General features: G+C 38.8%; 1 protein-coding gene across 1 annotated transcript in view; it reads right to left on the bottom strand.

Annotated features, from left to right (window-relative positions):
- LOC121924726 (sodium/hydrogen exchanger 2-like) overlaps nucleotides 1–23,893 on the bottom strand; it is a 47,769-nt gene that overhangs the window by 6,537 nt on the left and 17,339 nt on the right. The window contains exons 3-10 of the mRNA XM_042456088.1: nucleotides 21,845–22,095; nucleotides 13,560–13,777; nucleotides 12,371–12,573; nucleotides 9,702–9,791; nucleotides 7,993–8,063; nucleotides 5,737–5,898; nucleotides 3,241–3,340; nucleotides 799–924 (exon numbers count right to left, since the gene is read on the bottom strand). Coding sequence (XP_042312022.1) covers nucleotides 799–924; nucleotides 3,241–3,340; nucleotides 5,737–5,898; nucleotides 7,993–8,063; nucleotides 9,702–9,791; nucleotides 12,371–12,573; nucleotides 13,560–13,777; nucleotides 21,845–22,095 — 1,221 coding nt within the window. The remainder of the gene's footprint in view (nucleotides 1–798; nucleotides 925–3,240; nucleotides 3,341–5,736; nucleotides 5,899–7,992; nucleotides 8,064–9,701; nucleotides 9,792–12,370; nucleotides 12,574–13,559; nucleotides 13,778–21,844; nucleotides 22,096–23,893) is intronic.

Below are 23,893 nucleotides of genomic sequence, written 5' to 3'. Positions count from 1 at the left end.
AAAATCTAGCTATTCTTCCATATTTTTGGAAAGATAATATATACATATGTGATTCTCTCAACTGAGAAGGCAGGGTGCCTTTTATTCTCATCCCTTTTACCCAAAGACCTCCCACCTTCCAAATCCTTAGGCCTCTTATCAAGATCTACTTTTGTTTCTCCTTTAGAAAAAATAAGGGCAATCCCTGGTAACATTTCAGGGCAAAAAGGCTGAACAAAGTTTCCAAAGTTGAAATTAGGACATAGGTGTGCTAGATAATTCCTTCTGGCTCCTTCTTTCCCTCCTCCACCCACTAAAGGCGGAAGTAAAAAAAATATTGAAAAGGTGTAGACAGTGCAGAACTGAGCAAATTAGAAATATCATAGAAAGTCATGTAGTGTATACATGGCACATAATTCAACTTTCTATGTTATAGGATGTGATTTCCATAGTGCAGAACTTTTGATATCTCTTCAAAGCTCTATGTGCATATATCCTTGCGTTAAATAGCCCTCTAAGATGTAACTCATGTGATGCTTTATAAAAAAAAAAATACTCAATTTTCATTGGCAATGACATTATGATCACTGCCATATTCCCACATTAGATGAAGGTGACTATCTAATTCTACCTTAAGGTCAGATGAATTTTACTTATAGGTATAGTCTGGCTGTGTGCCCATGAAATAGAAGCCACAGGTACCAAATAGAGCATGCTCCGACTACTGAAAGCCACCCAGTGGCCTCACCATGTTGTTCCAATAACATTATATATTATTTAGTCAGCTTGCTAGTAGGACATATTATGAATTACGAGTACCGGTCTTGACAGGCTGTTGCTCTTCCTAATGCTCTCCCTCAGGCTGTGCCGGCGACGAATCAAGATTTCTTTAGCTTGTTTTTCATTTGCGTCTTCAGCTAGACTGTATCTGTTGTACGATGGTGTCTGAAACAAACAAAAGCAATTGCCATATAGCTCAAACTGTATTAATGCAGTGACTAGTGTGTGTGTGTGTGTGTGGGCACATGCACCTTCAATTTGCCTGTAGAATTAGAAACATAGACTGATAGTGTTGGACAGGGCGTTATGGGACATCAAATCCAAGCCCCTGGTCAGTGCAGAATCTCTAGCTAAAGCATTCCCAGACTCTTTTTGAAGGAGTCCTCGCCACCTCTCTAGGCAATTGGTTCCACTGCTGAACTGCTCTTACTGTCAAGAAGTTCCTCCTAATGTTCAATCAAAATCTACTCTCCTGTAACTTCAAACCATTAGTCTTGACCCTTCCCGGTGGGACAGCAGAGAACAGGCCTGCTCCCTCTTCTGTGACAGCCTTTGAGGTGTATAAAATGGAATAATCTGGTCAACAATACCCTTGATCCCCAGCAAATTTAATGCATGGCAGCCCCATAAATATTACAGGAAATATAGCCTACAGCATGTAGTATTTGTTGGTGGACTCCAATCCAAGTACTAATGGGGGCTGACCCTTCTTAGTATCCAGAATGAGACAAGACCTGGTGCCTTCAAGGCATTTAATCATCCCAAAATGCAGCCATAGTTCAATGTGTTTGGGAGTTTCATGAATATTCAGACACATAAAAAAGAAAACAGATGTGCCACCTAGGTTTTTTGACAGCAATGGATTTTAATTGTTCATTAAAATATTGGAACATTTTATTATGTATAAAATGTGTTTTAAACCACTTCACCTTTGTGTTTTTAATAGAACTGTTTATTTAATTTTTGAAAATTTAGTATTAATAAGATTTTAGCTGTATTTTGTTTGTAATTTGTTCGAAGCCACCTTGGATCACTGGCATACACTGACTTGGTGACACCTGGTATGGGGGTGGGGCTTATGGGGGCAGGGCTTCACATGCCTGTGAATTGCACGCATGGCCCCGTGGCAGCCCGGCTCTGGAGGCCCTGCAACAGCCCCAATATTGCTCTGGAGGACCCACAGTGGCCCAGACAGGGCTCTGGAGGCCCCACAACTGCCCAAACAGGGCTCTGGAGGACCCACAGTTTCCCAGAGAGTGGGTCCAAGGTCCCAGTAAGGCCCCGTGAGGGGCAGGAGACCAACAGGATGTCACCCCCTCTTCTGGGGTGTCACTACTGCCTTGGACCTCATGCCTGGATAAGGAATTAATGAATCAATCAATTAGTTCAGAATTTTAGGTATCACAAGTGATACTTCAAGTGATACTTACTCCTATTCACCCAAGAGCATTAATGTATAATACACAACATAGATATACGTTATTTCTGCCTCCTCTGTTAGGACGACAACGTTCCACAATTTTGAGTTCTCTCAGATATCTCCCAAGAAATATTGGCTGGAGGGCATGAATAGGGATTCCTTAACATTCAGCATGTAGGAGCCCAGGGAAAGAACACAAAAATGCATCAGTACAACTATCACTGTGCTCCTTCATGCAGGATCCCAGCAAACAGAGCAACAGATGCCACAAGGAGTAATGAGGAGCAAAGTTACAATAGCTTCATCTGCTGCTTGGAATATGGATGATTGTTGGCAGGTGCAACAGTCAGTAGTGATTCTTGGGCAGGGTACAGACTGCCAGAAAGATGCGGCTGGGACCAAATTGCATGATATGGCTAAGCAAGAAAAAAAGGACCACTAAAAAGTGGTTTCGTTTTGCGCCACCGCAAACAGCACTGTCTATTTGTCTAGAAGCGCCACCCCTAGCATGTGATGAGGGCGTCCTTTTCGGCCCATCTGTACCGGGTCTTGGTTTCCATATTACTGGGGTGGTGAATCTGTTCCAGGTTTTGTCCTGAACTTTAAAGGAGTTAGAATTCTACATCTTGAATAGCTCATTTGAAGACTGGATGAAAACTCATCATCCCACTGACACTGAAACCACCAGCAGCAAAATAGGAACTCAGCCTAATGATGCAGAGTTTATTTTAGACTAAAATCTGCCACTCCGGCTTAGTGCCAAAGAGCACTGTACATATTTGAAACAAAGTTCCAGCAGGCTGTTGCAATCTCCTCTTAAGCTTTTTTGTAAAGACAGTAGTACAACTTGTCAAATTTCTTTGCCTTCACTACATTTATTCATCATCTTTCTTATATGCTAATCCTAAGTACATTTGCTTGGAGGCAAGTCCTACTGATTTTAATGGAAATTACTTCCAAATAAGCTTGCTTATGATGGCATCCTAGTGCTTTTAATAGGAGATGAAAAACATTACCAGCTGAGGAAGTAGGGTGTTACATTAATACAGTTTGCTACTTACTCTCTGCCGTATTTGATAGAGATTCTTTGTTAAAATATCTCTTATATCATCTGTCTGGACAGGATAAGAAGGACTTCTTTTTTCTTCTTCTTGATGCTCACTGTTGCAAAATAAAATATAAAGCTCAACATGTCATAATTTGGAATAATCTGAGCTACATTTCCCTTCAAGAAAAATAGCATTTTAGAAGTATCGGAGGACATGCATTGAAAGACATTTGTTATATTCCAAAAGAAGCATGAGAGGACATTTCTTATATTTTTATCACACAAACCTGGCTGGTCTAATTAAAATTTTTACACATTAGCTTTAAATTGCTCAAAAAAGAGGAAAGCAGATAAAAACTCATTAAGTTCCTCAGCTTTCTGAAGCTGAAGCTAAACAATTTGGTTCAAAATAATGGCTGGTAGGGTGGACAACTGATTTTAAAAAGTTTAATTGATCATCTGCCTTTTCAACAGATTATTCAATGTTAATAAATGTTTATAGTATTGAAATAAAAGTCTTGCTGAACACACTCAAATACCCCACAGTAAGACGTAAACTATCTCACAATAAAAAGTTCATGACATCTAACAGCAAAAATTTCAAGAAATAAAGAAAATCAATACATTTTTTTTCATTCCACCACATAATACTCAACAATAAAAACTCACAAAGACAAATCAGCTTGTCCATAACTCTAAGTCCACCCACAAATAAACTGACAGACTGCTTTAGCAGATTAATCTACATTATGCTTCCACTAAGCCTGTTTATTCAATAACATCTATCTGCAGGTATAGTTGTCAGCAACAAGACATTGGGCCTCTCCAGTGCTGAACCTCCCATTGAGGAAAGCTCTTTGTAGAGAAAGTCACCTGATATTTGCTTTTCTTGTAATTCTGGCACAAGGCAAGTACTTTTCCCACAGTCCCAAATATTTTAAATTTTATCCCTCTCTGATTTTGCAGGGATAGTCCTGGTTAATCCTCTGATGTTGCATTTTTTTTCATCTGTTATAAAAATGTCCATGGTTCTCTTTCCTCCTCCCACTTCTTTTCTTTGTCTTCAGTTTACTTCAGTTGCTGCAAATTGAGTTTAAAGTGCAAAAGTAGTTTGCACTAAGTTAATTCAGCAGTGGGGGGAGATGTTACCCCAGGAACCAGCTCATAATCATCCCTATTCAACCACTGATATCAAATCAATATCAAAAATGGAGGTTGCCAGTGGGTAGCCACCAGGGGGGCTCCCCAGCACATGAAACCAGCTATACCATAGTAGGACATCCAGATGGCTCAGCATGGGAAAAATCAGGGGCACTCAGCTGGGATCGCTCTAAATCTAAATCATCATAATCCCTTCACTAAGAAGAGTGATGGTAGCGAGCTGGACTTGGAAATTGTTTGCATACAGCAGACAAATACAGTTTCCTTTTGGGAATGTAACTCTTTTTGTCTGAGGACATTCACGTCAATTGTCAAGACGTTCCTGCATACTGCATCCCATTCTTCTCCCCTGCGAAAGTCACTTAAGCCTTTCAGCTCCTGAAACACTGCCCTCAGGACACATTTCTTATTATAAATACATGTGTTTAGACAATAGCAAATCAGTCTAATTGAAACCAGACAAAACCTCTGTTTGATTTCAGCTAGAGACCTCAGTAGCTGCCCACCCCACATGTTGCAAGTGGGGCTATGCTTCAGATCAGTACAGTATTGCCTCTTGGCCACCCTGCAACTTGCTATTACCTACTGCCTTTTGCCTCATTAGTTCTTGTGTGTGTGAGTGAGAGTGTGTGCTTCTGAGTGTGGATTCCCCTTTTCAAATAAACTATATTAATTTGTAAAATTGCCTCTGGCATTCTCTGGGTTTGGAACTGTTATAAAGTTGAGACCCCAAGTTTCCATTACTGAAGTCTTCTCACTGCTTCCCTTTGAGCTGAAGCAATTTCCTAATTGAATACAATTTGTGGATGCCCTGTCAGGACTCCCTGCAATGTAAGTAATGGAGAGGAGGGGATAGAGTCCTGCTCTTCCCTGCACACTCAGGCAAAAGCAAGCTGCAGCTGCTGCGTCTACTAATTTGTGCCATTCTGACCAATTTGTCAGGTATAAATTTTAACCAGTTTCACAATTTGTGCCATTCTGACCACACTTTGAAGTTGCTTGGCCACACCTGTCTCAATTTTCATCTGTGAAGATGAGAATATGTTTTCACGCTCATTGTTGTACTACTATTGTTGCTTTTAGCTCTTGCATGTTTCCTTTATGTATACATCTTACTGTTTTATTATGTTGGAAACCACCCTGGAAATCCTTGGAGCTGAAGAATATAACTCTTTGAAATATTTTAATTAAACTGTGTAGCTCTAAATGTGGAAAATAATCTACGTTCACTTTTGCCTTTGATTGGACAACAGGAAAACAACACAAACCTTGAGGCAAATAATATTTTTACATGCAACATCTAGTACTGACACAAGCTAAATCAATAATGGTATTGTCCTCTACATACCTGATAGAAGCTAGAGATGGCACTGTAGTCATCATTCCATTCTCAGCCATCTCAATGGCATGTTTTATTTCAAGTTTCCTATACAGGGCTACTATACTTGATTTGGGCTGACTTTCCCTAATCAGAAGTTTCCTCAGGTACATCTTGTCAAATTTTACAAACCTGTGAGAAGCAGGAATAATACTGTTAACTAATTCATCTTGCAAATGCATTAAAGGAGCTGTGTAGTTAAGACATGTTCCACCCCATTCCCCAGGTGACATTCTCCTTAAGCTTCAAAATTATATTACTTATAAAAATCACACCAGTTGAGCTAATAATCTGAAATTGAATGTTCATTCCCTACTCAATCAAATCTGTGAAGGCATCAAATTCAAATCAATTCAGTAACATTTGCCACAGATGCAGGAAAGTAAAATTTGTCAGATTTTTTACTATAGTTTTTAAACAGGCATATCATATAGCATTTTTTTAATGAAAAAATTGCATTCAGTCTTGATGAGAAGGCAGTCCTTCATATCTTGGTGACTATAAACGTTACTAAGGTTTTCCTATTCCATTAACACGTATGGTGGTACCTACTAGCAAACATATCCTGTACATGCTCAGTTTCATTATGAAAATAAAAAGCTGCCAGTTTCTACTTGGAACTACTTAACTGATTCCAGTAACCAACTAATGGATTCTGTGTCGTATGGGGTCAAGGGTAGGCAAGCAACGTGTGTCTCATAGCTGCTATCCTTTTTAACCTGCCCCTTTAGGTAACTAAAAATCCACTATTCAGAAGTAGTGGTGGAAGATGGAGAAGATGATTGGCAAAGGAGAGGACAGGGTAAAGCAGACAGGAGGACAACTAGCATGAATTACAGGAAAAATTTTCATGAACTACAAGAGCTGCATTCACAGTCAGTTAGAAAATGATAAATAAGGCATTTTAAACAAGAGAGCCAGTATTTTATGTGGTGTTTGTCTAACTGGGATGTGTGGCCAAACTCTGCTCAACTAAAGAGAAAAAATTGTGTGACTGAGGACATTATCACATTCTATTTAAACTGACTTATCCCTGACCAGATAAAGTCACATTTAATTTTAAAAGTGGGTGTTATCACACTCAGCTGCGACAAGGTGAGTGCAACCCATCTGCAGTCCAAATCCCAGCTGCACTTATCCAGTGGCTTTTAAAAAATAGTAAGTTCCTGTTTTTGAAAAGCCGCTGGATAAGCATGGCTGGGATCTGGGGTGCATATGGGTTGCACTCGCCCAGCCTCAGCTGAATGCAATAACACCTGCTTTTAAAATTAAACACAACTTTATCCGGTCAGGGATAAGTTGCTTTAAAGTGAATGCAATAATCTCTTTTGTCTCTGCTGAACAGGAAAAGTTAGTACCTAAAACTGCAAGTTCCTACAAACCACAAAATTTTATGACCCTGCACATCATTACTGATCACAGGATACATCTATTCAGCTAACAGCTTTAGCTTTCATTTCTTCCCAAATTTCCATTTGTTTTGTTTTTTAATTTTTCCATTTTGGTTTTTCTTTTTACCTTTTAAAACTAATATTTATTAACCACCTTTAGCAAAAAAAAATAGTATAAAGATAGCTTAAAATGTAATAAATAATATACTGATTAAACTCTGTTCTTAAACCTGCAGGGATTGTTTCTTTTCATCACTAAATGAGAATGGCTCCATGATTGAAATAAAGCCCAAACAGAATACTCTGTGGACATTTGCATGAATTGATATTTTGAATATATGGTTCTTTTTAAAAAAAAATATTCTAAATGAAGACACATTTTGAATATGGATATTGAGTTGAGAGGCAAGCCTTCGTGGTGTAGAAATTTGGAGCATTGTGCTATGACTCTAGAAACTAGAGTTCGAATCCCTGCTCAGCCATGGAAACCCACTGGGTGGCCTTTTCTCAGCCTCAGAAGAAGACAATGGCAAATCCCAGAACAAATTGTGCCAAGAAAACCCTGTGATAGGTTCACCTTAGGATTGCCCTAAATTGGAATTGACTTGAAGGCACAGAAGAACAGTGAGTTGGCAGATGTGAGAAATATCAAGCAAAAAACAACACAGAAAAAGTAGAGTGGCTGTATAAATTTAATATTAGCAGTCAAGTCTGATTCATTGTGAAATATTGCCACACAATATAACATTTTGTAGAATTAGCATATTTCAGAAAGCAAATATTGAGCTAAGCAATCTAATTAGCTTTCACCCTTATTCTTCGATGTTGTACTTACTTATCTTTCCAAAAGTTACGACCCCAGTGTCCACACACATCTTCAATGCCAGCCTTCACATGATCAAAGAACTTAAACGTAAAAACAGAGTCATTACATGTTTTTTTGTGCATATTTTCTCTACATGTGGATTTTACAGAAACATTAGTCTGTCACATAGGTCCCAAACACACTGTAGAAATAATCCAGTTTAAGACTGCTTTAACTGCCCTGGCTCAATGCTAGAAAATTCTAGGAACTGTCATTTTGTGAGACATTTATCCTTCTCTGTCAGAGAGGTCTGGTGCCACAATCAACTACAAATCCCAGGATTCCTAGCACTGAGCCTTGACAATTAAAACAATCTCAAACTGAATTATTTCTGCAGTGTGTTTTGGACCATAGATACAACAGAAAAGTCTCAAATGATATGACTAATTCTGACTAAGCCTACTCTCAAGCCTGACTACATATTTAATAGCCGTAAACTTTCATGCTACCCTACCCTGGGTGGCACAGCCGGATGGGTGGAGGAAGTCTGGTTTATAGCTCAAGGCATTTCTCCTTTATTCCCTTTCCAACCTATTTTTGGCCACCAGGGCCCAATTTATTATATTACCCTTTGCTTTCAAGGGAAGGCCTCTGTGTATGTGTAAATGCACACACATATACACCTATGTACATCCTGGTATGCAAGCAGTTCTTGCTTCAGAGTGTATTCCCAAGGTCAGTGGTTGTGGAACAAAAGAGACCTAGCTCCACTGGGCCATTTGTCTGCTGTGTTGCCTGTAAGGCAGGAATCCACATGCAGTACATAATTTTGCCTGAGATTAAAAGAAGTGAACTGGCTGCCAGTATGCAATAGCAATAGCAAGTACATTTCTATACTGCTTATCAGTGCACTTAAGCACTCCATAAGTGGTTTACAAAGTGTAAGCTAATTGTACCCAACAATCTGGGTACTCATTTTAGCAACCTCAGAAGGATGCAAGCCTGAGTCGAGATTGAGCCCTTTCACTGGTATTGAACTCATAACCTTATGGTTTTGGGTGAGTGGCTGCAGTACAGGCACTTAACCACTGTACCACCAAGGGCTCTAGCAATATGCTTGCTAGCGATGACATTACCCAAATGGCTTGGGATCTCGATACTTGAGGGAACACTGCTTCATATACACACCTGCCAAACATATAAGTCTGCTAAGGGAGCCCTCCTCTGTGTCTCCTCATTCAGGGCAATATGCTATGGTAATATGTGGCAGAGAGCCTTCTTTGTTGTGGCACCTCTAATATGGAACACTTTTCCCTTGTAGGCCCTATTAGAACAAACACTGTTGTCATTCCAGCACCAAGTGAAAACATAATTCTTCACTAAAGCTTTGAGGACTTAACTGGGTTGCCACAAACCCTCACATGTATATGATATTAAATTGTTTTAAACTGATTTAACTGTTTTAATCTGTCTTTTTAACTTGTTAAATTGTTCTTAGCTTTTAAAAATCGTTGTTGTTGTTGTTACTCAAAAACTAAAGACTTAGAATGTTGTAAAGGATCAGAGAAAATCTCATTCAAAAATATTTAGGTTCTTAAAATAAACCATAAATTTATATAACAAGTACAATACATGTGTATTATGTATAACACATTATTTCCTATTACAAAACAAACAGGCAGCTATTGAGACAAAAACTGAATGCATTTCCAAGTCATGCACTCAAACTTCAAACATACCCGACAATAAATTTCTTCACTGACAGCTGGTTGCTTTTTATTTGCTCTTTTAACATCAAGAAATTCCACCAGTGGGCGAATTGTTATTCCCTGTGCAAAGAACAACAGCAACAAGCATGAAAATCAGTTCAACCCTTATAAGTTATTTCCCATTTTGTTATTTTTATATTTTATAAAGCATTTAGTTCAATAAATGAATTTTCAGCATGTGGCACAAGGATATGAAGTTTTCAAAAGTAAAGACAAGACATTTGTGTTACATAAGAGTAAGCATAGCATTAAGAAAGACTTTGAAATTGCTTTGAGTGGCATTATAGACTGAGTTAAAAAGATTGAGATGTCAGAGGAGTAGGAGAAGGATGTACTACTCTAGTAAGTACAAAAGTAAGACTACACTACAATCCAGAATTTTAGAGGGAAAAGAGACAAATGTCTGGATTTTTTAAATGGCATACAGGTCAAAATGGCAATACTGAATGTGGAATGCAAAGGCAATGGAGATACCCAAGCCATGCCTAGTCGATGTTAAGAGGTGCTGTTTTTTTAAAAAAATTCATATGTATGCCACCTTTCTCACAGAGTGGGACTCAAGTCAGCTCCCAGACAGAGACAATTAAAAAAAACTTCACAATTTAAAAATAAATAAATAAATAAATAAAATTACAACATAAAAAAACCATTTAAAATCAGTTTACAAAGATAAATAAAACATCCCAATAAGACTTCCCCTGTAAATCTTTTGAACTTGTATGGGGAAATACAATCTTTCAGATAGTCTTGACCTAAGCCATTCAGGGCTAAGCTGTATAGTTAGCAACCTTATCTTGCTTATACTAACTGTTTGTTTGCATGCCAGATGACTTCTTAATTGTTTGTTTTTCCACACCTTCTGTCTTCCTGCCTCACTTTTATTCTCAGTCATTTTTTCTTCCCTCTTTCTCTTCCATTAGACAATGTGCTTGATTTTGCACAAGTGTCTGTAGGTAAAGCTACTTTTAAGCATTTTTCAAAGAAGACTAAAGGGCTGTACGAACAGCCCGTAAGGGGCGGCTCTATGCCACCCCTCAAAGTGCTGGGTTGGGGACATGGCAACTGCACACCACGCCCTCAATTCGGTACAAAAAGTAGCTGTGAAACGCGGCTCCTATCTGCCCCACCTACAGGGACGCCTTAAACGACCCAGCATGGCACAGCCTTATGACGTCCCTTGTGTGCAGTGCTGTTTGGGTGCTCTGTACAAGCAATGTCATCATGGGGCACGCTGTCTGCTCGGGCACGTGCCAAGATGGCGCCCAGGTGCTGACACAAGGGCTTTGAGCCTAGTTCAGGTCCAGGCTGGCACAAAGTGCTGGTCTGTACACCCTCTAAACTTTTTTCTTTGCTAGAACCTGTTGAAGGGGTAGGTGAAGCTGGTTGTTGTTCAGCTTCTGCCTTGCCAGTTGATCACTCTGCTATCCACTGCTATCTTTCACATACCCCAACAGTTAATAAGGTAGACGATTATACCAGGCCTGGAGGGTAGGAATAAGGAGTAAAGGAGTAAGAGGTTTTTACAGGAGTAAACAGGAATAACATTTTAAAAAATCTTACTCTGGAGTAGGACTAGGAGTAAACCCAATATCACCACTACTCTCCAGGCCTGTATTAATCAGGGCTGGGGAGTGGGAGTAGGAGTAAGGAGTAAAAGAGTAAGAGGTTCTTACAGGAGTAGGAGTAAGAATAACATTGAGAAAAAAATATCTTACTCCAGAGTAGGACAAGGAGTAACCCCAAAATCACCACTACTCACCAGCCCTGGGTTATACTGTCACTGGGTAGAGTGATCAAGGAGATTGGTACTGAATTTGATATTAGTATTGATTGATTAGTATTGCCAGTGGAGGTGACAAAGGAGGTCATTGCTGAATACTAAGTGAATACTAAATGATATATCCTTCAATAATAAATGCCATCAGATTTCTGATTTCTATGCATGATCTAGATAGTAAAGAAAACTGATAGGAAGAGAATCACCTCATTTCAATATGGTGCTGGATAAATAAATGCATCCAAGATTAAATCAGGCTTGAACTAACCCTAGCAGCCAAGATGACTAAACTGAGGCTGTTGTACATTGGCCATATCATAAGAATAGATGACTTAGAAAAGACAGTAACGTTTGGTAGAAGAAAGTAGGAAAAGAAGACCCCACTACAAGGGATAGACACAATCAAAGAAGCCACAACCTGAGTCTGCAAGACCTGACCAGAGCAGTAGATGATAGGGGGTGTTGGAGATGTCTCATAAATCGAAGTTGACTTGAAGGCAGCTAACAGCAATTAAGAAATTTAGAACTCTTAGCCAGAGAGAGTGTCTCACCAGACTATACACCCCAGGATTCCATAAGATGCAGCCATGGCAATTAAACTAGATCATAATGCTATATGTCGTGTGAAAGGTTTATAAGATATGACCATACAAGAGATTAGACAATAAGAGCGGATATTATTTATTGCATTATTAGTTCTTCTGGGGAAAAATGTTATTGATAAGGTAATAAGGTCATATCAGCTCATGTATTTCTTCTCATTTGAAAACTTTAGTACTGGGAATTGGGCGAATTACAGGATTGTAATGCAAATAACTGTTTAATCCCATCACACTGGAAAATACTATGAGCACATTCTTACCTGAATAAAAACAGTAAAGAATATCACCACAATAGCTGCTGTAATGAAAAGCTTCTTTCTAGGGAACACAGCAGAAGGAAGCAGGAAAACAAGTGAAAAGCATATGGCTCCTCGGAGACCTCCGTAGGCGATAATAAACTGGTCCTTAAATGTTATAGGAATTGTCCGAAACACATTAATGATCTGAGTCAATGCAAAAACGCCTAAAAGAAATAGGAAAGCACATAAACTATAATTCAGAACCTTACATTTAAGATAACTGAAAGCTTAAGAAACAATGAAAAGCACATGCCTTTCTGCTTGCATCATCTATAGCTACATATGAACTTCCCCCAAGAACACCTGTTCAGCAGCAACTTAATCATTCTTAAGAGTCTCCCCCATCCCTATGTATTGTGCTTGATGGTGAATTTTCTGGGAAAAAAACCTCATGTATATGAAAATGTAAGAAGACACTATTCTGCTGTGAAAAAAATTCCATCCCTGCTGCATTTTAAAGAAATCTGACTAAAGGATTCCATGAAATTTCATTTTGTTTTTACAGCTGTATGCCATTTTCTTTCTCTGTTTACCCTGATGATGTTACATAGGCGTGTTACAGGCCGCCCAGAAGGGGCGGTCTTGCGCCGCTGCCGGTTGCAGCGTGGAGGAGTCGCAGCAGCCAAACCGTGCGACTCCTCTGCGCTGCAAATAAGAAGCGCCAAAATGGTGCTTCTCTTTGAGGCGCAGATATGACGCCGTGAGGCACCAATGGCGCACTCACAGCATCATATGCGCCATGCGACGTGCGGACGCAGCACGTCTGCTATGTAAAGATGGCGGCCCCCATGTGGAACGGGAGCCGCCATTTTGTACGGACTCGGTCTGTATTAGGGTTAGGGGCGTCTGGAAGTGACGCCCCTTTCTAACCCTAATACGGACCCAGTCTGTACTATAGGCCTGTTTGTAACGGGCCTTAGATAGAATGGCTGTCTCCTCAGTTCTGGATCAGAGATGGGTCAACTTTAATTCTTAAAAGATGCTAGGAAGGGTCATCTGGAAAGATCCACAATTTTAGTATCTTTTAAGTAGTTTTCACTTTCTTTGACAGTAGCTCCTTCTTTAACAAAGATTCTGCTCCATTACAGATAAGATTTTCAGTTATAAAGTATGTTAAAGATCAAGTTAGAATGTTTTCAGTGGCTCTTACCTAGTGCACGCCAAATCAAACAGAACAGGAGAGTGAAGCAAACAAAGGCCCAGTTCCACTCATGGTTTTTTCCAACTGTAGATACTCCCATGAAAATAAAGATAAGTGTCTCACTGACACTGCTTAGCATCTTCATGAAATACTTTATTGTAGTGTAAGATTTCTGAGAAACATTCTCCTCCACATATTTATTCATGGTCATAGCGCAAGCAGTAATCCTGCAGAAGGAAACCATATTTAGTTTCTTCATATTTTCATTAAAGCTTTTTTTACCATGATCACCAAAGCATAGGCTGTTGTCCTAGAAAGTTTCTAAGAATCACTCATGACCATTTCCAAATTCCTGGTGAAATTCCTACTTAAACATTTCAGTATATTTTCAAAACTTTACAGAATATTCACACAAACAAACAAATCTGGAGAAATTAAAAGTAGAGCAGCATCTTGATAGCAAGAAGAATATTGGGCTGGAATGGGAAGAAATAGCTCCATACATTTAGGCTGCAGTATTATACTTACTTTCTGAGTTGACTTATTTTCTGAGTTACGCCTATCAGTTGACCATGTGGATCAGGATCCTTACATACTAATGAACTGTATTGGTGTATCTGAGGAAGGAGACCAAGTCTATGAAAACGTATGTTACAATGTCTTTTGCTCAGTCTCAAAGATTCCTTTGCATACTGATATCATTTTGCATACTGATATCCAGAATAATACTAGGTATGTGAATTCTACTCCCTTGGGAAGCTGTACTCGTTTCACTGAGATTAAGGGATCTACCTACATTATGGCAGGACTTCAATTTCTCATGTTATTTAATGGCAAGACCCTAATATTATTTCACATTGTACCACAAACTGCAGTTTATGTTGGAAATTGTGCAAGCCTTTTTGCAAGATACTGCCAGAGAATTGCACTAAATAAACATGCATCAGGATTATACCAAGCACACACACACACACTGCACAAAAAGCCAGAGGTCCGAAAAGAAGGAGATGCTTTTTCCTGATCCATCCAGCACCAAAGGCTATTTTACATGGTAGTGCAATGCACTGCAGAAACTGAGGGAAAATCTCATTGAGACATTCCAGATCGAAGATACATTGGCACATCCCATGAGGTATGATGTTTCTGTACATCAAAACAGAACTCACAAAAACTATTAGGTATAACATAGTTTTAATAATAAGATATTAATATATGATCATGAAAATAGAAAGGTAATAGTAATTTTACTTTTCTATTTATTTATTTTCTGCACTATTTGTTTAAAGAAATAACTTTGCTCCTGATTTAAGCTCATATTGCCAACTTCACATAATTCCGTGAGCTCATGAGAGCTCTAAGATTATCTGGAGAGACCCTTCTCTCTATCCCACCACCTTCTCAGACACCTTCGGGCCTTCTTGGTGGCAGATCTCAGACTTTGGAAGTTCTACCCTAAGGAGGTTAGGATGGCCCTGCCCTTTATCTCCTTCTATTATCAAGTCAAAATATTTTTACATCATCAGGCTTTTAGAAGCTGACTGGGGTGGACTTTTAACGTTGTGCAGTGCTATTTTAAGGTTTGTATAATCAACCCTGTTGGTAAACTTGCCATCCGCAGATTGGAATATGCACGGATGGCATTACCCTGTTCTCCTGAATGGAGGTGCGTGCATGCAGCCATGCCAATGTGACCCAGGTACACACCATGCCACTATTGACTGTAATGGGACTTGAAGTCCTGTGGTATTTTGAATATATATATATATCATTGGATAGCAAGGCAGATACAAATGGCCGACTGTATATAGTCTTTTAATGAATTTTAATATTTTTAATATTTTAATTTTCTAAATTAACTCATAACTTATAAAATAGGTCTTATAGTTATACTTTTTAATGCCTTTGTATAGTTCAAATTTGTGTTGTTTTTAAATATGTTGTTAGCCACCTTGAGTTCTCTTATTGGGAGAAAGCTAAGATATAAATGAATAAAATGATAATAATGATAATTATGCACATTTTATTTTCCTACTGCACAGTATATCCAGCAGTACTTTGGAATAATGCCTGACATGCACACATTGTTCAATAGATAAGGCTTAACTTTTTTTTTCATTTTTTATCTGTAGAAAAAGAGAAAGTAATGACTCTTCAAGGGAAGTTATTTGCTTTTGTAGTTCTGGAAAGCCTGACCATCATGCTGACCTTCCAGGCCAAGCAGCTGCTATAATTAAGTGTGCCTTTTTTGTTGTACAACTTTAGGGATTTGATGTGTCATGATTTCACTTTTCACAAGATGCCATTTGATGACTTCAGATGAACTGCAAATAGATGTGTTGTGTGGGTGGCTCTGCCAGATCTTCCATTTTAATTTTGAACTCTGAGGTGTTTTCCATGATGTGGAACCTATCAGATATTTTCCAGGTTCACACTTGGAACTTCTGTTTCATGGAAATATCAAACATTTCAGCAGGAAATCTGGATTTGCCACAGCTCCCAATCAGAGATTGGAAAAGTTATTCTTTGGATTATAACTGCCAGGTCCCCCAACCAGCATATGAACTGTTTTATCTATACTCTGGATGCCACCTAGTTTTCAAATGGTTCACATATATATCAGTGTCAAGTAACCATATGAAGGCTGCATGATAGCAGAAGCTGTTTATATTCAACAATTCACCAGACAGCTTCATCATCAACTGCAGCTTTTGGAAGAAGAGGGTGAGTACAATGGGAATGTTTACACCCAGTCACAGTCTTCAGCTGGGCCACAAGAATATTCCAGATCCACACTATGCTATGAACTGATCATAGAATCATAGAGTTGGAAGAGACCATAAGGGCCATCCAGCCCAACCCCCTGCTGTGTAGGAATATTTATTCAAAGAAGTTCCGACAAATAGCCATCCAGCCTCTGTTTAAACATTTCCAGAGAAGAACATCCACCACTCTCCAAGGCAGTGTGTCACACTGTCAAACAGTTCTCACCATCAGGAAGTTTTTCCTAATGTTGAGGTGGAATCTCTTTTCCTGTAGCTTGAATCCGTGGCTCTGTGTCCCAGTCTCTGGAGCAGCAGAAAACAAGCTTGCTCCATTTTCAAATATTATTCCTTCAAATATCTAAACATGGCTATCATGTCATGCCTTAATCTTTTCTTCCCCAGACTAAATATATCCTGCTCCATAAGTTGCTCCTCATAGGACACGGTTTCCAGATTTTTCACTATTTTGGTTGCCCTCCTCTGGACACACTCCAGCTTGTCCACATCCATCTTGGATTGTGGTGGCCAGAACTGGTCACAATATTCCAGATGAGATCTGATCAAGAGCAGAATATAGTGGCACTACTACTTCCCTTAATAATTACAGCAGCATTCTGGATTGAAGCTATAATGGCTGGAATAAATTGTTGTAAACAATTTGCAGCTGTACAGTATTTAGCAGATTTAACAGTGCAATGCCATACATGCCTATTCCAAAATATGTCCACGGAGTTCGGCAGGAACTCTATTTTCCCCCTATCTGGTTATCCAATGAAGAGTCAGTTAAAACATTGGATTTTAAAAATTTGGTTACAAAGAAATGAAGCAGAAAGGAGAAAGAAAAAGCAAAGGAGGAAAAGAGAAGAGAAATAAAAGTATGTAGGGCTAGACATATCAACTCAGCAGATTTCCAAAAATACATTTTCTTGAAATTGACATATATAGAATATGTGAATGCATATATTTCATGATAGCTAAAGATTGACAGTAAGAAATTATTCTGCTACCTTAAAAGCACCTGGAATAATCACATTCACTTATTTAAAACCATCTTTAAACCAGGAAAAGGAAAATGTTTAATGTCAATATAAACTGCATCTCATTATGGACCTACCAGTATTGCAAGTCACCCTGCACAAACAAGGCAGTTTCTGTCTGGTGACTGGAAAAATCTAGAGCACTAAATGTAGTCATCAGGTTTCTTTGACCTACTACTAAGACTTACAAAAGTTTCAGTGTGCTTTTAAGCACTCTAATTCAAAGCAAAAATGAAATAAAATAAAAACGTAAAAAGAACAACATGAGAAGTTTTAAAAGTAAGAACAGAGAAAAGGCTAACTTTCCAGAAGCCAAAAGATCACTAAGTTGATCTTTTCTAATGGATTTTTAAGTAAAGGCCATGTAAGAGAAGATCAGGAGATGAATGTGAAGCTATTCCAAAAACACAACTGAGGCTACTCATTGCTACATACTGTATCTTTCTCTTCATTTCCCATTAGGCAAAACATAATAGGTTGGATCCTACCTTTACAACACATAGATTACCATTGAAGTGAATGTGCCATTCACCATGACTATTGATTTCAATGAGTCTGCTCAAAGTATTATTACCCCAAGAAACACACCGGCTCTTTGTGCAATCAGAAGTGACATCACATCACTTTTTTGAAATGACTGTTTTTTGTAGTGATTTGACTCTCTCTCTCTCTCTCTCTGTGTGTGTGTGTGTGTATGTGTGTGTGTTTGGCTTTTTCTCTTTTTGGAGGGGCTGAATATTTTTTAATTGAAAACCTAGAGAGTCCAGGGTCTCAGGGGTCAAAATTGGTCTTCTGAGGGACAAAAAAAAATAGCTCCACAATAGCTAGATGTGGCCCATGGGATGCTTTTTCCCCACCTCTGTGATATATCAAACATCTTAATATGACTGTAGCTACCACACATGGCTCTATCAAGAGAGAGCCTATGTGAAATGGATTATCTTCTAGGTCCTAGGACAATATATAAGGAATGAAATCAAGAAGAGACATGTCTAGATTATTTGTTGCCTTCAAGTCATTTCCAACTTAAGGAGACTAAAGGTAAATTTATAATTGGGTTTTCTTGGCAGTATTTATTCAGAGGGGGTTTGCCATTGCCTTCCTCTGAGGCTGAGAGAGTTTGACTTGCCCAAGGCCATGCAATAGGTTTCCATGGCTCAGCAGAGATCTGAACCTTCATCTCCCAGAGTGTTAGTCCAGCACTCCATGGTAGCTTTCGATTTCTAGGTTAATGAACTTTTAGCCCAGCACCCTAGCTGTTAGCCTAGTATGCCATATACACAGCTTATCAGCAAAGAACACTCTTGCAGGCTTCAGGTAGCATGTTGGACTTTATTCCATCTGCTCATCTACTAATTCACCACTGGCTAAATGGTTATTAATGATTGGTTCAGGGACTCTAACCTAATGTAGCCATGCTCTGAACTACACATAAGAAATTATAGTAGGTTATTGGAATTTGTCAGAACAAAATGTTATAGCAGTACTGATGTTAACAGTAGTTATAGCTAACCTATGATCCAGCTAGACCAGTATTTCAAACTGGCTGTGTTAGCATTTCCAGAATTACTGCCTTGTATTTCAAATAATTACAATGCATCACTTAAGAAAGCAAATTCCCAGTGATTTGGAGGCTCTGTGCTAACTAAAAGTAATAAATAGTTATCTCAGCAAAAGACTGATAAAATGACTGTGTATCATAAAAAGGACAATCACCCTGTTAATGACTTGAGAACTCATTATATGTGCAATCAAATGTACTAGAAGGCCAGCTGTAGTAGTCTGTTATAAGCACAACAAAGAATCTTGTGGCACTTTTAAGACTAACAGATTTATTGTGGCATGAGCTTCCATGGACTTTGTCAGATGCATGAAGAAATTGTAATCCAAATTAGAAACAGAAGGAAACTGGAAACTATTCAAATGCTATTAATAGAATTTGAAAGAGGAGATAGGGCTTTTCGGAATGAGGTCAAATGGATTAATGTGTTTTACTTGGATTCATATCTAAGAAGGAGGCACGTCTAACCTTATTTATATTACTCTTTAACTTTATGCAAGGCTAGGAAATCTTCTAGAGCAGACATGGCACCATGGAGGGATGTAGAAAAAGAAGAGTCCCAGTGCTATTGGCACTAGTTGCTGAAGTAGAATTAAAGTGAAGCTGAGCAGCTCAACAGACAGCCCCTAAGGGGGACTCTGTGCCACCCCTTTCCTCACCAAATCAGGACCCCAGCAACTGCATGCTGCAGCCCTGGTTTGGCCTTTCTGCGGCACAAAAAAAGCCACAAAAGCAGCTCCTTTTCACGCCATGGAAAGGGCATCATAGCCACCATGGTGGAGGCCTTTGGTGCAGTGTGTTTAAACACTGTGCCAACAGAGCACCATGATGCCCTCTCCAACTGTGTGATTGGGCACGGAGTGTTACGCCAGCATGGGAGTGGCTGACATGCATACACCACACCCCACTCCTGCGTATAACACCGGTCTGTACAGGCTCTGAGTTCCAGCACTTTAAAATAAGCCTGTAAAAGCACTGTACTTAACCACTGTATTTAACTGCAACCAGATGCCGCAGCCTCCGGAAGGACCAAAACCAACCTGCTTCCCAGTGGGTTCTTTTTGTGTCCAGAAGGGGCACTACAGGTGTGCTCTTGTTCCATGATGATGCCCCTTCCGTTCAGTGCCATTTGGGCACTGCACTGCCCATGCATCATCATGGTTCGCACTGTATGGATGGGTACACGCCATGATGGCAGCCAGGCAGCAAAAGCAAGGCTATGAGCATGTGGACACTCAGCCCTACCTGAACTCTACTGTACATGCAGGCTGACACAAAGTGCCAGTCTGTACTACCTCTAGGTTTTGGAAAGTCAGCTATGAAACATATATCACTGGATAGCAAGTTCAGGATCTTCCATGACATTGTATTTCTGATTTCTATATATAGTTGTGAAAGTTAGACAGTGAACAAAGCTGACAAAAAGAATAAACTCATTTGAAATATGGCACTGAAGAATAGTTCTACAGATATCATGGACTGCAAAAAAGACAAATAAATATGTCACAGAACAAATCAAGGCTGACCTCTCCCTAGAAGCCAAAGTGGCTAAACTGGCTATTGTACTATGATTCTATGATTCTATGGCCATGTCATGAAATTAGAGGACTCATTAGAAAAAAACAGTAAATGATTGGTAAAATCAGAGGCAGCTGGAAAAAGAAAAGCCTGCTTTACAGGTGCATAGACTCAGTCAGGGAAGCTACATTTCTGAATTTGCAAGATCTTAAAGGGACTGTTAATAATGGTATATCTTGGAGGTCTGCCATTCATAAGGTCACCATAAGTCAAAGCCAATTTAACAGCCATTATGAACACCAAGAAGTTATTATCACTTCAGAAAGTTAAAAAGATTGTATATAAAATGTACTTGATGTTTAGAACAAATGTATAATACAGTGGGTCTTCCATATTCATTGGGGTTTGGGGCACAAACACCCCATGAAAGTGGAAAAAACACAAATTAAAAATCACTATTTTTTTAAACTGAGAGAACAGCTCTCTCTAGGTCCTCCAGTGCAAATCTCTGGTCACCTTCTTGCAGAGTTGTATTGCAGGACCTAGACATTCCTAGAGAGAACATATTAATCAAATCTGGGAATAATCAAATCCGCAAAAGTCAAAACCATAAATGTAGATGGCCAACTGTATAGTATTTTACCTATGCAGCAGATGTGGGGGGAGGAGGCTTGATGTGAGCTTGGTGTCTTGATTCAGACCATGCAACAAGTTAATAGTACAGTATAAACAAGTTTTGAATACATAAATATAGGAACTGTATAACACTACCTACTGTTATGATCTATGGCAAATGTCCCTGGATGCATACAACTGCAGCTTTTGTTTAAACTCAGCTAGGTCAATGGTGAAATTAAAACATTTTTGTTAAGCACATCTGGAAACTGTTTGGTAATTTATTTGGAGAAACCGTCAATGAATAAAATGCAACTCTAACAGCTGATTTACTTACATACTGTCTTACATATGCTACTAACTGATTTGCTGGTATGTTTTTTCCAAAACAATTTTTAAAGGGATATTACATTAAAATATTCATCATCAATACAATCCAGTTAAAGCCATTAATAATCTGAGTATCGTGAAAGTAATACAAAAATAGTGATCAATTAATTCATGGCTATTTTATCTGATCATTTCAGGGGGGAGACATCCCCCAGATTAATCTTCGTGGGGCTTGAGACCCCTTGCTCCCTTGTTCATGTGTCTTTGTCTGGAGAAAATCTAATTTTGCCACTTGAAATTTTTATCTATGCTGCAGTCTAAGGATTCTGAACTGAACACTGGTACAATATTCTGAATATTCTTAACTCACAGCTAAATCCTAGTGATTTTAAAGCAAGAGCAGAGATTAAAGACACTAATACATCCATGGTATTCCTAGCATCCTATATGTTTTTAAAAATCAATACTTACGCCATAATACCTGAAAGGTGAAACATTTCGGCTGTTATGTATGCCAGGTAACTGTATAAGAAGACAAACAGTGGCTCAATCACTCGGATTTTATGGGTATAACGAGTAGTAAAAGCTGCTACAAATCCCAGTATGATGCCAATCAAGACTCCACCAATGCCAACTACAAAGAAATTAGCAATTCCAGCAAATATGTCAATGACTTCAATTGTACGCATCTGGCAAAAAGACTTGAATAAGTTGTACAGGACCTATGAAGGGAAAAGGTTAACATTTTAGAATCCTGTTCATATCGGATCAGCATAATATTAACCTCAAATGTAAAAGAGTACAACTTAGCTGTTATAGTTTCAGACAGCAGAACAAGTTTAGAAATAAATACAATAATTATTTTTAAAACACAGGAAATAGGTGCTCTTGGAACACAAGCTGATCAAAACAAGTTCTTTTAGCTTGAATTAGTATTTGAAATAAATGTGCTTACTTATGACAAGATCATGACCACGGTATTTCACTAGAGGATTGTGTGTGTGCATGTGTGTGTGTCTGTGTGGATGAGAAATTCTTAGTCAAACTCATTGGTAATACCTTTATGTAACAATATAAAATCTCTTAAATCCTTCTAGATAGCATGTTCATGTAGTCTACCAGTGGGGTCATGTTTATTATTTATTTTTCTAATTCCTTCATTGGTTTTTTTTTCTTGTTAATTCATTTTCTAGCTGTTTAAACATCTGGGTGTGAACCCAGACATCGTAATTTTCTAAGAATTTTGAATCTGTTCACCCATTAGTCATTATCTTTGCTCTATGATTCACAACCACAGGTGATCCATGAATTATATTCTGTACAGTTTAATCTTTGGCCCATGGGAGAGAATTTGACCATATAATAATGTTTATTTCATGCTGTCTGAATTTTCACAAGTTTCATTTGCTAAGAAAACTGCTGAATGTCTGATGTTCACAGAGTTTAAAAGTCATGCCATCCACTTGAGCTCTTCCTGAATGACAATGTCCTCTTCATTATCTCAGCTGCTGATTTGTTGTTGTTGATGATGATGATTCAGCTAAAATTCAATAGTATTTCTAATAATTTCAGAATAGTGACTCAGGCTGGTGCCACACTACAGAAATAAAGCAGTTTGACACCACTTTAACGTCCATGTCTCAATGTGATAGATTTTATTGCATGCCTCCCTGATCCAGTCTCCCCCGGCACTTTTTAAAATAACAGGATTTTCCCATTTTTTGCAAAGTAAAGGATACCATGATTGGGTATGGGATGCCTCCAGGCTGGGCACAGAGGCATGCAATAAAATCCATCTTTAAAAGTTTTCATCCTGCACCTAGGTCAGGAAAGAAGGAAGGAAAGATGGGAAAGGGCAGTGCAATAATCTTCACAGTTATAGCACTGTGATTCCACTTAAACTGCCATGGCAGTTCGGAAACTTCAGTGGGTCTATGCTGCTGCCAGAATGCTGACCAGAGCCAAATATAGGGAGCATATAACTCCCTTGTTAGAACAGCTTCACTGGCTACCAGCTCATTTCTGGGCACAATTCAAAGTGCTGGTAATGACCTATAAAGCCCTATACAGTTTGGTCCAGATTATTTGAAGAAACATATCTCCCCATATGAACCTGCCAGAACACTAAGATCATTTGGGGAAGGCTCTCCCTTGGTCCCACGCACCTGGTAAGGACATGAGAGAGAGCCTTCTCAGTGGCTGCTCTCACCCTTTGGAACTCCCTTTCGCAAGAGGATAGATTGGCCCCCTCGCTCCTTTCTTTTCAATGGCAGGCTAAGAGGTTTTTATTTAAACAAGCATTTAAAACAAAAGCATGCTATGGTGGTTTTTATATTGAGTATGTGTATTTGTCATACTTTTTAACGTCTGTATATTTCCATGTAATTTTTTTACTGTTTTTAGATGATTTTAACTGTTTTTAATGTTATTGTAATGGTTTTTTTTTAAATCTGTGAGCCTCCTTGGGTCCCTTTGGGAAGAAAGGTGGCATAGAAATGAAATGAAATGAAATGAAAGATG

This window comes from Sceloporus undulatus, chromosome 3 (genome assembly GCF_019175285.1).
Source record: "Sceloporus undulatus isolate JIND9_A2432 ecotype Alabama chromosome 3, SceUnd_v1.1, whole genome shotgun sequence".
Taxonomy (NCBI): domain Eukaryota; kingdom Metazoa; phylum Chordata; class Lepidosauria; order Squamata; family Phrynosomatidae; genus Sceloporus; species Sceloporus undulatus.
The sequence above is the reverse complement of the archived record's forward strand: the minus strand, read 5'-3'. Positions and strand labels throughout refer to the sequence as shown.